Source organism: Myotis yumanensis, unplaced genomic scaffold (assembly GCF_028538775.1).
Source record: "Myotis yumanensis isolate MYYU_CA2020_CCGP unplaced genomic scaffold, mMyoYum1.0.hap1 SCAF_6, whole genome shotgun sequence".
NCBI classification, from domain to species: domain Eukaryota; kingdom Metazoa; phylum Chordata; class Mammalia; order Chiroptera; family Vespertilionidae; genus Myotis; species Myotis yumanensis.
This window is the reverse complement of record NW_027223757.1, coordinates 10,390,321-10,407,179: the sequence shown is the minus strand read 5'-3', so window position 1 is coordinate 10,407,179 and position 16,859 is coordinate 10,390,321. Positions and strand designations below refer to the sequence as shown.

At 41.3% G+C, this 16,859-nt stretch overlaps 1 protein-coding gene across 5 annotated transcripts in view; it reads left to right on the top strand.

Moving 5' to 3' along the window:
* Positions 1-16,859, top strand: part of UST (uronyl 2-sulfotransferase) — a 264,274-nt gene that overhangs the window by 99,721 nt on the left and 147,694 nt on the right. For all 5 annotated transcript variants that reach the window (XM_070417497.1, XM_070417500.1, XM_070417499.1 and 2 more), the window contains exon 2: positions 8,181-8,224. In XM_070417497.1, the coding sequence (XP_070273598.1) occupies positions 8,181-8,224 (44 nt within the window). The remainder of the gene's footprint in view (positions 1-8,180; positions 8,225-16,859) is intronic.

Below are 16,859 nucleotides of genomic sequence, written 5' to 3'. Positions count from 1 at the left end.
AGTTTGCAGAGTAAGTTATGTGATCAAGCTTGAAAATACCATTTAGGGTAAAAAATGGCATGCAATAAGACTGTTTTGTTGTGGAATGAGCACCAGTCACCTGGTCTATTCTTAACCTCTTACGCTAACCTGCCATGTGTGTTGACCTCTCTTTGGATTAGTTATTTCCTTCATAAGTTGAGGGGTCGGACTATATGATATCTGTAGTTATTTTCCTTTTCTGAAATCATAGGGGGTGGGTGTGTGTGGTGTAGGTGTATGATTAGGTATGGCCCATACTGGCTTCATGCAATATGCATGTGCTTGAATGTGTCAATTCTCATGATGGCTACATGGTGGTAGATTTTGGTAGAAAGAGAGGCCTTACCTGGTTTCTGGTTAGAGCTTGAGGTGTGCAGGGCTGGTGCTGCTCTGTTAATGGGTGTATTTCAGTTACACAGGATGGATCAGTTGACTGTAGTAATTATTCTGGGAGGAAAATCTACTGGATTGAAACAGATACTCAAGGGATTCCATGTCTGTTTGATACTCCATTCCTATCTGCTTGAGATCATATAATATGATTGCAATGAATTCCTGAGCTAATTTGGCAATAACTCTTATTTATATTTAGGTTTTTATTATAGCAGTAGTTCACTGATCATTTGATTCCAAAAGTAATTTTCTTCTACAAATGTACCCTTGACATCCTAAAATGTATATTCAGATTTAATGAAAGAAAAAGATGTATTATAGAAAAGGCAGTATTTTTTAACCAGATATACAAAGAAAGGAGCATTAATTTGCTTTTGAAATTTATTACAAATGGAAGCTGCTTTCTAAATCATAATTGATAACAGTTTAATTTGCTTTTTTTTCAGTGTCTGGTATGCTCATTTTTATCATTTAAGATCAAGAAAGTATTTTCCAGACATTTTTGCCTGTGTTAATTGGTTGGGTGGTTATTCGAGGTATTTTTAAAGGTATTTTAGTAAATATACTTAAGTATTGATAGTTCGTAGAGCCATTGTTTTGAATTCAGTGGAAAATAATTTTATTAAAGCTTAAATAAAGCTGTGCAAGCACTTTTCCTCCATTATAGTGTCTTTGGGGCTGTGTTAATTATAAGAACTGGGGCAATTGGAGATGTTTACTCAGCATACAAACTCCTCATTGTTAACCACGGCTGGTGTGTGCTGACAGCTGCCTCTTAGAGAAATGTAACCCATGGTTAACGGTGGAAAGCGTGGCATTAGCATAATTTTTTGGCAACGACTAAGCTGGAGTTTCAGTGTTGCCTTCAACAGTGACTCCTTCATTAACAGGGTCTTATCAGAGGCCCAGACTCCACAGGGGGTGGGAAGGGGAGATGCAGCCATAGGATCCTGCTGTAGGTAACCAGAATCCTGTGTGAAATGCCTGCTTCTGAGTAAAAGAGAAAAGGATTTCAATTGCTCATGATTATGATTTTAAAAGGGCCCGTGGAAGAAAGACTCTGTAAAGGAACTGCTGATGTTTGATCAAAATTGGTACAGTGTAGAGGTGGCTTTTTTGACGTTGACACTAATGCATATTATGTTTTCTATAAGAGGAATAGGAATTAAAACATTTTTGTACTTCAGGGACTAATTCAGACAAAAATAAATCTGCTAATGCAAGACTTAAGAGTCACGAATAAATTATATCCCCTGAAGGTTCTCTAACTTCATTTGCACGTTGTTAAAGGTATTTCAAACAATTTTGGGGGAAATTGGATATTTTTGAAGGCATAGCAAGCCAGTATCGGAAAATAATAGGTAATAACAAATACTTACTTTATATTAATATTCATCCTTAAAACAATAAACTGCTCCCTAGGACTCAGGATTCTCTTTGATTTCCTCAATAAGAAAGAAAATTGTTAAATTAAATATAAATGATAAAATTAGGTAATATAAGATGAGGAAATAGCTACCATTCATTGAGCACTTACTATATGCCAGGCGGTACTGTGCTTAGTGTCTTGTTTCATTTTCATAACCACCTGACCACTTAGGTGCTACTATTAATGTAGTTGTGTTGCAAGTGGGAACACTAAGCTCCAGGGAAATTAGGTGGTATTTCCAAGGTCACTCAACTCAGAAGGGGTAGGAGTGAAATTGGAGCACAGGTCTTTTGTTCTGCAGCCTGCAGCAGTTCCTCTATCACCCTGGGCTGTTCTTTGTCATCAGTGACAGTCACTGCTATTAGTGATATCTTCCTGAATCCACTAAATGATCTCCCCGGGCACCTTTCTACTCTCCTCTTACATAAGAGCCACTGTTGCTATTTCACATACCCTGATAATTCTATCCAACAGCCCTTCTTCATGTCAGTGCTTCAGGCAGTTTCTTCTTTGTCCAGTTGTATTGTTTTCTATTGGGTTCACATGTGCTGACCAGGCCCCCCATCTCCTCTCCACTCCAGGTAAACTGCCTGGAAAAAGGGGTGCCTCACTGGGCTGGGACCAGACAGTGTCTTTGCTTCAAATTTTCTGGAGGCTTTTTCCTTTTTGATCCTTGTGGGCCCTTAAAGTGTGTGTAGGGATCAAATATAAATGTCTCCAAGGACTGACAGAATATCCCCTGGTTAAGTTGACTGGGGTCTGGGCATACTCTGGGCAGATGGAGGAGGATGCTTTTACTTCCCCTTTTTACCTTGAAACAAGCGGGGTGCAACAGAATGCAAATATATTCTGAAACTAGAATGTCTAAAAATTATTTTTGAAAGGATTTGTGGAGTCTCAGAAAGGTTTGGGCAACCCATGGGGTGTAAGGGGGTAAACCCAGAGTGCCTTGGGCCAGCCCACTTTCGGCCAGCCCACTCTCGGCAGCCTGTGAGCCTTAGTCCTTTTCAGTTTGGTTATGTCCCTGGAGCAGGTGTGAACCAGAGCTGCCTGGCGGCCTCCTCTGTGGTTGGGAGCCCCTCTGTGAGCATCAGCGCTCCATCAGCGTTCTCCTCTGATTTGGAACTCCTGTTGTACAATAAGAAATGACGGAGGTGACCTGTGATTAGGATCAGCTTGAATAAGGTCTGTTACTTTTTACTTCTAAAAAAATGAGATTTGACCTGAATTAGGAAGTACACTAATTTGTATTATGTACCTCAGTGATTCTCAGCCCTGGCTAGACATTAGAATTACCTGAAGAACTTTAGAAAATACCAAATGCCAAATGACTTGTCCCAGAATAATGAAATCAGGACAACTAAGGCGAGGCCCTGTATCATTTCTTTAAATCATTGCAGGCAACTGGAATGTGCAGGGGGATCAGGGGTTGAAAACTACTGAGCGGAGAATGGAAAGCAGGGAAGTAGGGTTTTAGACTGTTCCTGCTGTTACTCAGAGTACAACTAGGACTGCTAGTGAGCTTACCAGGTGCTCATTATGTGCAGGTAGAGTTCTAACTATTTTTCATGGAATGAAAATACTCTGGGGTAACTCCTTACAATAACTTATGAACTTATTTCATTTTTACAGATGTGTGTATGGAAAACTTTGAGGAGGTAAAGCAATTTATTCAGAGTGGAATGACACTTCTTGGGGATATTTTCTATTGTAAAAGTGAGATATAATCTGTATATGTAGGTATATAGTATGTCTGGTTTTTTATTGCTCTTGTCACAGAAGACTTTGATGGTTCTTGTATGGTTAGCATGCCTTAGTCCTGCCAACTGAGATCCAGGTATGCTATGGTAATCAGTCAGGAATCTTCAGATGCCAAGTCACAAATCTTGGCCTCCTAATTCCTAGTATCAGACTTCACATGAGTTTCCTGAAATGCATATTTGTAGCAAATAGTTTACGTGATGGTAGAAGTCGGTAGACATTGATAACTTACTCTCCGCCAATGACTCTGGGATATGTAAACACTCTAGTAAGTCCACAAATTGTAACCCTTTGCAAATTCACACATGATCTCTCGTGTTATGTTTACCACCTCCAGGACTTGTAACTGGATTGTACGGATGGGTTAAGGGAAGGAGATGAATCAAGGATGACCTTGGACTTTGGAGCCTATGGGAGAAAGGAGTGAGGTTTCCATCATGAAGGGCTGGATGGGTAGGGTGAGATTTAGAATGGATTGTGATTTAGCTGGTTGCAAAGTCTGAGATCACTTGCCTTCTAGTCAGGGCATCATTAATACCATTAAACCATGAGTGCGTTGTTGGCAGTGGTTTTGGTGTACAAATCCATACATTTTAACCCACGTACAGATATGGGCCAGCTGAATAGTGTGCAGGGCTGGAGTATTACTTCTGATCAGCTATCACGCTTGTCCTCCACCCACCTGAGCAGCCTGGACAAGCCTGACTTCTCCAAGAGGGTTAGGTCGATACCGGCCTGAGCTAGCAATTTCTTGGCGGTTTAGAGACAGGCCCTTCTGAAAGATTGACTGATGGTAGGAGGGGAAACATGTGGTGGGTATACTATTCCTTTTTTTCTGACTTAACAAGATACTGTAATCCTTGATCCCAAAAGGAAGGACTTGAAATATGAGAAGGAGGCTGACCAGTGTGGGTACTTTCTGGAAAGAAATGAAATGATGTGCCTCCAAAAATAAGAAGTACTGCCTCACAGGGTGCTAGGACCTGGGATTAGAGACTGGGTGCAGAAGTGGACATTCATAGAGCAGTGGAGGTGGGTGATAGGTGAGTGCTTGTCCTTATCCTGGCTCCAGACCCTTCATGAGCCCTCCTACGCACTTTCTTCCCAGATTTGCATCTGGAGCACCAAGCTCAAAGGCTGGAGGGATCTTCTTTCCCCAAAACTTGACACCCTCAGTAGAATCCTCTGTAAGACAGAACAGCAAGAAGCTTCTTTGATGTTTAGGGACGCTCTTGTGATAAGTGTTCCCTTTGATCTCCACAGACAAAAAGCTACTAGCTTCAGGTTTGAAAATTCTGACAGTTTTGTTTACTTTGTACTAGGAAAGCCTGAGTGAGATCCTAAGATGAAAAACTCTATGTAAATACATTATAATAATACAGTTATACCCTAGGAAAAGAAAAATTTGCTGCCTCCAACTTAAGAAATCCAGGTACCTTTCTGTACATCTGTTATAAGCAAAAGCATTTAGAGCCTCTGTCCTAAGAAGATGCAGGGACATAACTGGATGGGAGGTCAGGGATCTGCTGGTGGAGATAACAATGGAGTCCACAGTGAAAGTATTCACACTGGTCAGCCCTGTTCCTTTCTCTGCGCAGAAGGAAATGAAGTCTTCTATAAGGGTGAGAGGGAGGGGGGAGAGAGGGAGGGGGGAGAGAGGGAGGATATTTGAGCTGAGCCTGAGTGAAGGAAGTGGGGAAGAGCTTTTTTTCTGCAGAGGGAAGAACTAGGTCAAAAGGTCCCTGACCCACAAGAGGTTGGTGTGTTGGGAGCAGAGAAAAGGCTGTTGTGGTTGGTGGTGGGTGTGGTAGGAGGCAGGGCTTGAGGTCATGTAGGGTTATAGACCATACAAGGTGCTGAGTATTTTGTTCTTAGAGAAACAGATTTTAAACAGAGGGCTAACATGGTCAGATTGATAAGGTTAAAAGATCCCTCTGATTGCTGTATGGATAGGAAAAAAATTAAAGATCATGGAAGAAACACAAGGGCTCTCCGGATGGCCCAGAAGGCCTGGGGAAATGTGATCAGATTTGAGTAATATTGTGAAGGCTGAGCCAACAGGACTTGCAACTGGATTGTACAGGTTAAGGGAAGGAGATGAATCAAGGATGACTTTTGGGACTTTGGAGCCTATGGGAGAAAGGATGTATCCTATAAGCCAACAAGGAAAACAGGGGAGGCAGAAATTTGGGGGTGGAATCCAAGCAAATATAGAGTTCTGCTTGGCCTGTCAAAGGGCGAGTTGCCTGTAGACAATCAAGAAGGAGGTGCTGATGCCAAAACTGGTTTGGGTCAGTGGATAGAGCGTCGACCTGCGGACTGAAGGTTCCCAGGTTCGATTCCGGTCGAGGGCATGTACCTGGGTTTCGGGCACATCACCAGTAGGAGATGTGCAGGAGGCAGCTGATCGATGTTTCTCTCTCATCGATGTTTCTAACTCTCTATCTCTCTCCCTTCCTCTCTGTAAAAAATCAATAAAATATATTTTAAAAAAAAAAAGAAGGAGGTGCTAAAGAGTCAGTGGGACCCACGTCTGGAGTTTGAGGTAGCAGTCAGGCTTGGTTAGTCCTTTTTAGGAGTTTCAGGGACTTTGGTTCTTATGGAAACTTTCAGTGTTTTAGAAACATTTAGCTGCTGGAGCTTGAGATTAACACCTGGAGAACATGCTGGAGCACATTGGGATCTCTGCATCCCTCCTGGGAAGACACACTTACATGATGAGCACACCGGAACCCTCTGCAGCTATACCCATTGCCTTGTAGAGACAGTTCTGAATATCTCTCTAGACTAGTGGTCGACAAACTGCAGCTCGCAAGCCATAAGCGGCTCTTTGGCCCCTTGAATGTGGCTCTTCCACAAAATACCGACTTCTGCGCATGGGCCACGAAGTTTCAATTGCACTGTACGTGCGCACCCGCACGTGGTATTTTGTGGAAGAGCCACACTCAAGGGGCCAAAGAGCCACGTGTGGCTCGTGAGCCACAGTTTGCCGACCACAGCTCTAGAGTCAGGTGATTGTTTTTCTGAATTCTTTTGTGCACTTCCTCTTTGTTAAGCCAGACATAGGTCTCACTTCCTACTTGTGTATGTTCCCAGTGGAGTGCAGCACAACCATTAAGAGCTAACAAACAGTAAATCATTCATATTTCAAAGTTTCTTCAAAATAACGCAATCACAAGCATGCCAGGTGTTTGTGCTTCTGTGTCTTTCTTGTGCATGAATATTGCAGGCCGTTGTCCCTTTACCTCGTCCAACTGGCCAGTGAGAGTACCGTCCTTGTTAACATCAAGTGGGTGTTAAATCAGAAGACTGCACAGCAAAGGGGATGGATGATGCTTCAGGACGGAAAAGGGCCCACAGGCCAAGCCCACTTATTTATGTTTGGATAAATGTCCCCACTTGAACTGTCCCTGGCTTAAGCTCTGCTTCCTCTTTTTATTCCAATTTCTTCAGCCACTTTCACTCTTTCCTAAAAAATCATCTTTCATCTACTCCAATGAGGACATTTACCTTATTCCCTGTGCTACTGTTCTAAGTACTCTTGTGTTTACCATATTTTTTATAGTTTGTTCTGTTAGAGAGTCTGGTTATCTTCACTTCTCGTGGAGATGATTTTCCTGGGACCGACAAGTGTTTTCTCTTGGAGAAGAGTCTCTGGTTATACTGGTCATATCATTGGCTCCCCCAAGTGATTCAGCATGTTGGCAGGTGGGCACATTGGCCATACCCAGGTTGCCGGAGATGTCAACACCCTAGGCTTTTTGGATAGGCAGATAACCGAGCAACCTCTGGAAAAAAGTCTTCTCTCCTCTCGCAATTTAATAGCTGTGTGACCATGAGCAAATTATTGGATTTCTCCAGGCCTCTGCTCTCTCCTCCATAAGCAGGGGTAATTACAACCCACCCATGATACTTGAATTACATGAATGAATACCTGTAAAACACCTAGCAGAGTACCTGCTATATTAAAGAAACTCAATAACCTTTAGCTCCTGCCCTAACCCCCCTGAGTCTTTGTTCATCAGGAAACAGTAACCATGCACTCTGAAAGCACACAAACCAGCAAGTGGCTATTATACTAAGACAAAAAGAGCTCGGAAGCAAGCTAGACTGAAAAAAATGAAGGAAATTGACAATCAAGACAAAGTGGAGAAACAGTGCAGTGGTTCTAGGACCTGCCACCTCAGCCTCACTTGGGAACTTGTTAGAAACGCAGGTGCTCAGAGCTGCAGAATCAGAACCTGTGGGCACAGGGCTGGGAAATCTGTCCTAAAAAGCCCTATATGTAATTCTGATGTACAATGGGCTATCTACAAATATTGGGTGAGGAGTCATGGTGCATGTTTCTGCATGTGTATGTCTGTGTGCATACACACCTATGTGCATACAATGTTTGTAACTGCTGAAACTATTAACCAAGCATGGTAATACAGCAAAAATCCTGCTCATTTTTCTTTGGTACGGTTGTCTGAATAGAAATATATCTAGAATGCTTATTTGGAATGACTTTGTACTGAATTCATTTTGGGTTTAAAAGTATTGATTCACCAACTTTCTTCTTTTTCTTTTTCCCTAGGAAATTCCACTTACTTGGATGACCATGGACCACCTCCTAGTAAGGTAAGGCCTCTGCTTGTGGTATAAATCCCCTTTTCCTTTTCTTAGTACCTACAGCCTCCACCAACCCCAACCAGATCTCTCCTGGCTCTGAATTCTTCAAAAGAAAATAGTCATTGGCAGATGTCAAGCTAATCTTCGCCTTATAGTATGGAGAAAAGGAAGCATGTGGAGGTAGCCAAAATGGTGAGAGAGGAGAGCCAGGGTCTCATCAGTAGCTGTAGCTGTCACAGCACTGGAGCCTTCGGCTGACTTCAGGTCTTTGGCTGCTTCCCCTGTTTGCTGCCTCATTGGTCTCAGCATCCATGCTGGCCCATGATGTAATGCCCACAATCCAGCCTCCCCATCCCTAGAGCCTTAGCTAGACTCACCTCTGCCCACTTCTCCCCAGCCTGCCTTCATTGGTACATTCCACCCAAAGCTCAACCCCTTAGAACCAGATTTCTCTGCGAGTGCCCTCCCCAGGCTGACATGGCATGGCCTGTGTGCCCACCTTTGTTCTTTCTATAAGCAGTTTGGGCTTTACTTTTTAAGGGTCAGAACCATCTAGCAAAGTATTAATGTAGTTCTCTACCACTAGCTACTTTCTTGAAATCAACGAAAACCAAATGTCAATCTACAAAAATATAAAGACAGTCTTTGACAACTGAAGGCGCTGCCTGCAAAGTACAGTTTTAAGTGCATACTGAGAAGAAAACCAACCGCTAACCTTAGCAGCTGGGAATTTATCCTAACGTCAGCTCTGAGTTGGGGATTTGAAGAACTCCACCCCATTTAAACCCATGAGCTTCAGAATCAGGTGTTTCCGGGCTCACCACTGGCTCTGCCACTTTCAGTGTATGACATTGGACAAATTACTTAGTATTTGAGCTTGAGTGTTGTAATGTGCAAAGTAGGATTAAAAATACTGCCCACAGTATAGGACGACTAAAAGGATTGAATGAGGTGAAATATGACAAGCACTCAGCGTCTGGCATGCTATGAGCATTAAATAAGTGGTGGGGAATGTTAACTAGACTGGAGTAACATTAAGATCATTGATGAATGGTACAGTAGTGCTTGTTGCAGTCATGAATGGCTCTACCGCGTGGCTCACTGCATATTGAGTGCCTGGGAAGCTGTAGGTACTAGGAATACAGATATGAGACAACACAAGAACAGCAGCAACAAAAAAGCTCCTACCCTGGAGGAAAAAAGTATGTAGAGGATTGGACACCATCTGAAGAGAAGAACAATATCCATCTCATCTCAGTTTCCTCATGTCTGTGCAATGCTGTTCATTCAATTTCACTGAGTTGGACCATGCCCCCCCAGAGCTGGAATCTGAATTAGATCTCCTGGCTCCTATCCCAGGTCTTTCCACGAGGCCAGTATTCTCAAACTGGAGGCTTGTTAAAGCACAGATTGCAGGCCCAGCCCCCTGCGTGTCTCATTTTGTAGGTTTGAGGTGGGATATGAGAGTTTGCATTTCTAACAAACTTTTGATAGATGCTGGTGCTACTTGTCTGGGGATGTAAGGCCACGGATATAGAGAAAATCATTCCCCTGGCCATTTTCTGTGCGGTTTTTTACTGCTAATAGCCTACAAGGAGTGGTATGGCTAATTATATAAAGGCTATTTATTAGTATCATGATGACTCCCATTGTAACTTTTTTTTTGTAGTGAAAACATATTTCCTTTGGTCAATAACCTGCCTAGGAGGGAAAGTGAGTCAGGGTGGGAAAGAAGAATAGCGCAGTTGGCCTGCTAGGTTCCTTTGCCACTGATTGTACTTCTCTCCCAAGTGGGGCCAAGTGCCCTGCAGGGAAGAGGTGTTAGGCGGCTGTGTATGTGAGACCCATCAGCTGTTTCCTTCAATGGCATGTCGGGGCATTGCTTTGGGTTCCAGGTTTGATACATAAGGTTTTACCTCTTCAGAAGACCCAGGCCCACTTTATATGAACTTACCTTCTTTTACTCAATCTTTGGTGACCAGCCTGGGGCCACACCTTTAGTCTGCCTGGGGGCCTTCCTCATGCTGGGGTGCCCATCCTGTCTGTCCCTTTGCTAGTGTCCTCAAGTGCCCCGCCCCATGCAGTTTGGCCTGCACCCCTCCCTCTTCCGCTGCCTCCAACTAAGGCTCCCTGTGATACAAAACTGATCAGGTCCTATCAGATCATTTTACACCACTTTCAGAATAAAAGAGATTGTAAACTTTTCCAAGTTTGAAAATTGTGGCTATCATCTCTTTAAACAAGCAGAAGTTTATATAATACAGTCTTTCACTATAACTATTTTCATTATCTAGAAGTGGAATAGCAAAAACACTCTTGACTTTCTAAGCAGTAGCCAAAATAAGAATAATACAAAAACGGGTAAAAATAATATTGGTACATTAACCTCTTTTCATCTGTGCTTACTAGTTCTGGCAGGGTGGAAATGAATCCCAGCAGTGACGAGGTCGGACTGCCAGGCAGAAGTCCCTTGAGTGTCCCCCGAGGTGGGGCGTTGGTTACTTAGGTCTACAGGCCACTGGCATATCCAGAGCATGGTGGCACCCAGAGGATAAGGACTCAGACATGTGTGGCCTCCAGCATGAACCCGCCACCTGGCAGGGGACAGCAGGACTGCGTCCAGACCCACAGTTTTCATTTCTGTTTAGCATTCAGAAATAACTTTTTGATGCCAAGACCGAAAGAGCTGTGATCTAGATAGAATAAGATTTGTAAGCCCTAAAAATGTACCGAGGTTTATAGGCGGGTTCTCATTTTATTAAAAGCGCAGTTCTACAAGTTTCACATTCCACAAGTAATAGCCATTTGGGGAATGGGGTGTGCGCCACACGGCACACACAGCGCCCAGGTCTTCATTGTCTCCGGTATTTTCATAAAAGAGAACCAAATGCCTCTGATTTTCACTTGTTTTTCAAATCTACTTTAACCTCGCAGCTCACCTCAGTTTTTGAGCTAAGTCATTTAAAAACAGATGTTAATATTTTCTTTTGTTGACCACTTTTTTGCTGGCATTCTGTATGTGCACAGAATACAGTCCTTAAGATTAGATCCCTACTAGAAATGAACATGTAGACCTCTTCCGAATGAAATAGAAAGATAGTCTCGAGTATAAAAACAAGGCATAAAACAGCAAGCATAGTATGATTGCACTTCTTATAAAATTGTGTGTGTGTGTGTTTGTGCTCGCAGAAAAGAGCCTGGAACGATCATCATATTTTCTGCAGATGATGAGATTTTTACCCTATTTCTTATGCTGTTCTGTATAATTTGAATTCACTAAAGTAATGTCTGCTCAACCTGAAGACCAGGAAAAAAATTCCTAGTGTGAGATTGAATTTGGACTGGAAAGCCTGCAGTACTCTGGCTCCTAAATCACCATTTGCAGTTTTATGGACCCTCCCAGAGCAGCTCCCCCCCCCCCTCCCCCGCCCGTACTCCCCCCCCCCCCCTTCCCCCACTGAAAGTTGACCTCTCTCCTCCTGGATTCAGATTCACTTCACCTGGAGCATGAGCATCGAGTATTTGCAATGATCAGTTCTGGTGCCTACCAAGACAGTTATCATTTCACATGCTCTGGATTTCCAAATCTTATAGATAAGGAGAGTTGGCTTAAACAACTCAAGGAAAATAAAATCATGCTCCATGGCGGATGTCTATTGTTTCCTATGTGCCAAGTACTCTGCCAAGCGCTTTGCATGCATGTTTAGTCTCTATAAAACTCTATAAAAAGGAAATAATTTTTAATCCTAATTTTACAGATGAGGGAACTAGATCTTACAGAGACTGAATAACTTGCCAAAGGTCATGCACTGAGTATTGGCCTTGGGAATCCAGCCCAGGGCTGTGTAGCTTCAGGGCCCATGCTTTTAATCATTTCAAGATCACCAATTTAAGTAGAAATGCAATAATTTTTACCTTATTGCTAGAGTTTACTCTTTATGTAAGTTATTTGGGACCTTGACTGTTACAATAAACAAGTTTTGACCCTCAGTATATCACCAAAAAATAGTTATCACCATTTACCATGTGAGTACAATGGACTCTTAATTTTTTAACCATCTGGTAAATTTTTTAATTTCTACCTCATCTTTTGCCTTCCAATCATCTTTGTGGACATATATACATTAACAAACTGTATGTAAAGTAAAATTTGGTATATAAACATCACAAAAGATGAAAGAATACTGTCCCACATTCATTGAACAAAACGGATGATCCAGGTTCTTGTTGCAAAATTCTGATGTTTTTTTCTCTTGATGACTAACTGCAAGAGAATACCACATTTTCTTTTTGTCATTAGAAATATATTGTTCACTAATGGACTCTTGAGTTTCAGAGACTTGATATAGGATGTTATCATCTGAAGACTTGTAGCTGAGGTTTCACCCCATGATCCATTTCTCCATCATCATTAGAGTCTTGAGTGCTATTGTTTAAGTCTTGGCATTCATCTCAGATTTCTCTAATGCAGTGGTTCTCAAACCTTCCTAATGCCGTGACCCTTTAATACAGTTCCTCATGTTGTGGTGACCCCCAATTTCATTGTTACAAATTGAACACAATTAAAGCATAGTGATTAATCACAAAAACAATATGTAATTATATATGTGTTTTCCGATGGTCTTAGATGACCCCTGTGAAAGGGTCATTCGACCCCCAAAGGGGTTGAGGCCCACAGGTTGAGAACCCCTGCTCTAATGCGTGTGAAACCTCTTCCTCTGTCAATTTTCCTTTCTTTGTCCTTAGAGTCAGGAATGAAAAATTCTGAATTCTCCATTCTGTTCAATGGAAGTTAAAAGCAAACTACAAGGATGGTACTTCCAACCTTCTTTTATATCTTTCAGAAAGATGTACAATATTTTGGGTAATGAAATAAGAAATATGGAGGGTGATGTAATAAAATTGATTTCTGTAATGAATCATTCTTCTAGGCCTACCCTGTTCAATACAGTAGCCATTATTCTCAGTTATTCTTTTTAACTATGGAGTATTCCAAACAAAAAATAGTGAAATAAATGAAATGTACACCCCATATACCCAATATATCCATGCCTTAGGCTTAAAACGTTTTAGCTCGCCAGATTTTTCACTCTTTCTTATTTGTTGTTGGTTACAGGAGGCTGAGGAGTATGGATTTTGAAATCAGATCTCAGTTCAAATCCTAGAGATGTGACTAAGTACTTTAGGCTGAGTACTTTACCTCACTGAACTTCAGTTTTTGTTTTTATTTTGTTTTTTTCTAAATGAGTTTAGTAATGTCTACCTCTTGGAACTGTGAGGCTTAAATGCAATAAACAGAAAATACTTAGCATGATGCCATGCACATGTGAGCACCCAGCAGTGGTCCTTAGTACTATCAGTATCTCATTTATAGGGCCTTTGACAGATTTTGGTAACTCTGTTTTGGAAAACTTAGAGTAATTCTCACTCCCAATCTCCAACCCCATTTTCTTTGGATTTTTAAAAGCAATTAATTACAGGTTAGTTGATCTATCAGATACCATCTCCTAATTTATAAGAACTTTTGGGTTCCATAGCTGTCCCTCCTTTATTCCTTGGGCTAGTTCAGCACAGTAAGCAAGGTCTTCCATGACCCATTGCCATAAAGCTTTTCTTAATATTGTTCTCTGCGTCCAATCCTGACTTTACCCAAAGTCTTTTAAAAAAACCTACAAAAAGTGGAGCTGCTTTTCATTTTGTGGAAGAATCAATTGCACTGGGTAATAGGTTTCTGTTTAATGATTCATGATAAATATATTAGGATTCGAGAAAGAAAGAAGTAGCAGGACAGAATGAGGCAGGGAGTCAGGAATAAGTTTCACTCTGATGAGCATGACCTTGAAGGAGTTCCTTCTACTCTCCTCTTTTTTATCATTGCAAATAGTAGGAAAATTAATGACTTGAATATTTTGTTTTTAAATAACTCTTAAGGATGTTTGAGCTCAGTGTGTGCTCTAAAGAACTTTATGCTTTGGTATTTTGTTTGAGAAGGATAATTAAAAGCTTAGAAGGTAAAAGGATCTGCAAAAGGCCAACAAATTAGCCTTACATAATAGGGTTATTGTTTCTTATCCTGAAGTCACCTGTATTCTTGCTTCACTTTCCTTTGTACTCATCACAGCTCTTAATCATGAACATAGAGGTGTTTGGCCCAGTTAGTGGCCCCCTGAGATTTCAACATTCCATGTAGATCTGTGTCCAAGTTCAGAAACAGTACATCTAAATTTATCAATTTTAGGAGCATGTAATGTGTCCACTTTTTCCCCGAGAAGAACATGGTGAACTCATTTCTTCCTCAACAAATGTTTAGTGCTATTAAGTACATCTTTCACTTCTGTCTTTTTCTTTTATTAAAAAAATTCTGTGAAGTCACAGGTCTGAAAATATGTGGTTCATATCATTGTTCTTTTAGCATCTTCCCTCTTCCACTACCCAAGACCCAAGAGCTAGTTATCACTGATACCATGTTCTCCAAACTTTATTGAAACCAGCACCAATTACAGTCATGGCCTCAACAAGTTGTTGGGCTTGGGTTGCTTTTAACATTAGAGAGATATTTAAATGAAGCATGAAATGTTAAATTTGAAGGTAAAAGACCTTGCTTAGTGTGCTGAACTAGCCCAAGGAATAAAGGAGGGACAGCTTATGGAACCCAAGAGTTCTTATAAATTAGGAGACGGTATCTGGTAGATATATTTAATTAAGAAATTACTTTAGTAAATGCCACCATTCTTGGCAGGGTAACAGTTGCCTCAGGGTTTTCAAAGTTGCTAGCATCTTAATCATCTTAGCAGTTCCCAGAATAGTTACCTAATTCTTTCCGTTTTTTTAAAATGTCTTCCTTGACCATATGATCAATTTTTTGGTTTTTAATATTATACATTCTCCTATTTTGATTTGATTTGAAAAGTATGGAAAATTATAGAGTAGTAGGAAAAAAAATCACCCATACTGCCAGAACTCAGAGGCAACCATGATGAAGAGTTTTTCACAGTCCTGTCCAATCTTTCTTTATGTATGTGAAGGGTACTAAAGTCTTATGCATCATTTGTTGTGAATATTTTACCAGTCCCTTTATGTAGTGTTTATGTTAATTAAAGTTAAGCAGGTACCTACTGCATAGAGTTTAAAGCATGAGAAGGCTCATTGGCTTATTATAAAAAGTGACCCCTGACTACGCCTTCCCTATTACTCTCTCCTCTGCAGAAGCAATTATTCTGTTAACTGCATTAGCTTTTATATCTCTGAGTAACTTGATTATGTTGCTTCTTCTTGATTTTTCTCAGCTTTAGGCATTGTCCGTTGGCATCCTTTGTGGAACAGGATTTAGCAATTTCATTACAGGCTGCCCACTACCACCATGCAAGCAACCTTCTTATTCCGAATCCTCCTAAACTGTGTATTATTTGGACTAAATGAGTACTCAGTGTTTTTATTGTTGACATTAGGTAAATAATAGCTGCAGCTGAGCCATTACAATAATGTTTCCTTTCCTGTTTAGCTTTTTGTTTTCTTTGTAATAAATAATTGTCTTGGTTTGGAAATTTATGCTCATACTTTTCTGTGGTCTCCAAGTTACCCTCAAACTCTTCCCCTGTGATGTAAATCTCCTCTCACAGCCTCCAGACACATTAGGTATTTTATCAGTGTCGCGTTGCTGACATCTCTCTGGGGCCTAGGCATCTGATCCCATCTGGCTGGTTGCACACAGCCTCCCGCTCACATATGTCCCGGGAGCTCCCTTCACTCTCGTTTGCTTCCAGTTTCCTGCATAGCCATGTGGCATTAGTTCCTGTTGCTGCTGTAACAAATGACAATAAACCTAGTGGCTTAAAACAACACAAATTTATTAACTTATTGCTCGAGTTCACAAGTCTGAAGTGAGTCGAAAATCAGGCTTCTTCCTTCTGGAAGCTCTAGAAGATAATCTATTTCCTCAACTTTCCAGCTTCTAGAGCACACCTATCATAAGGACTCTTGGGATTATGTTGGGTTCATTTGACTAATACAGGATAGTCTCCCCATCTCAAGGTCTACTATGACGTGTAAGGTAACATATCACAGATTCAGGAAGTTAGGACTTGGACATCTTTGGGTGGGGGGCATTATTCTGTCTTCCATGCATCTCTTTCCTCAGCCTCCAGGAGCTTCTTGAGAAAAGGTGCACAGGATGGACATTTTCTGAAACATTGCATTTCTGAAAATGTCCTTATTCTATCCTTGATTGATAGTTTGACAGGATAGAAAATTCCAGATTGGGAATCTATATTAATCAAGATAGGCTAAGGTGTTGCAAAATCTCAGTGGCTTCACACTTTGGAGCTTGTCTTGCTTATGTAAGACCATCTGTGGGTCCAGTGGCTCTTAGGAAAGTTCCCTTCCAGAGCTCTTGCAGAGGTCCAGGCCGTTTATATTCTGTGGCTTCATCTTCTCCACTCGGACCTCCATGTCACAACGGCAGGGCAGAGAGGAGCTAGAGCAGTGATGGCGAACCTTTTGAGCTCGGTGTGTCAGCATTTTGAAAAACCCTAACTTAACTCTGGTGCCGTGTCACATATAGAAATTTTTTTGATATTTGCAACCATAGTAAAACAAAGACTTATATTTTTGATATTTATTTTATATATTTAAATGCTATTTAACA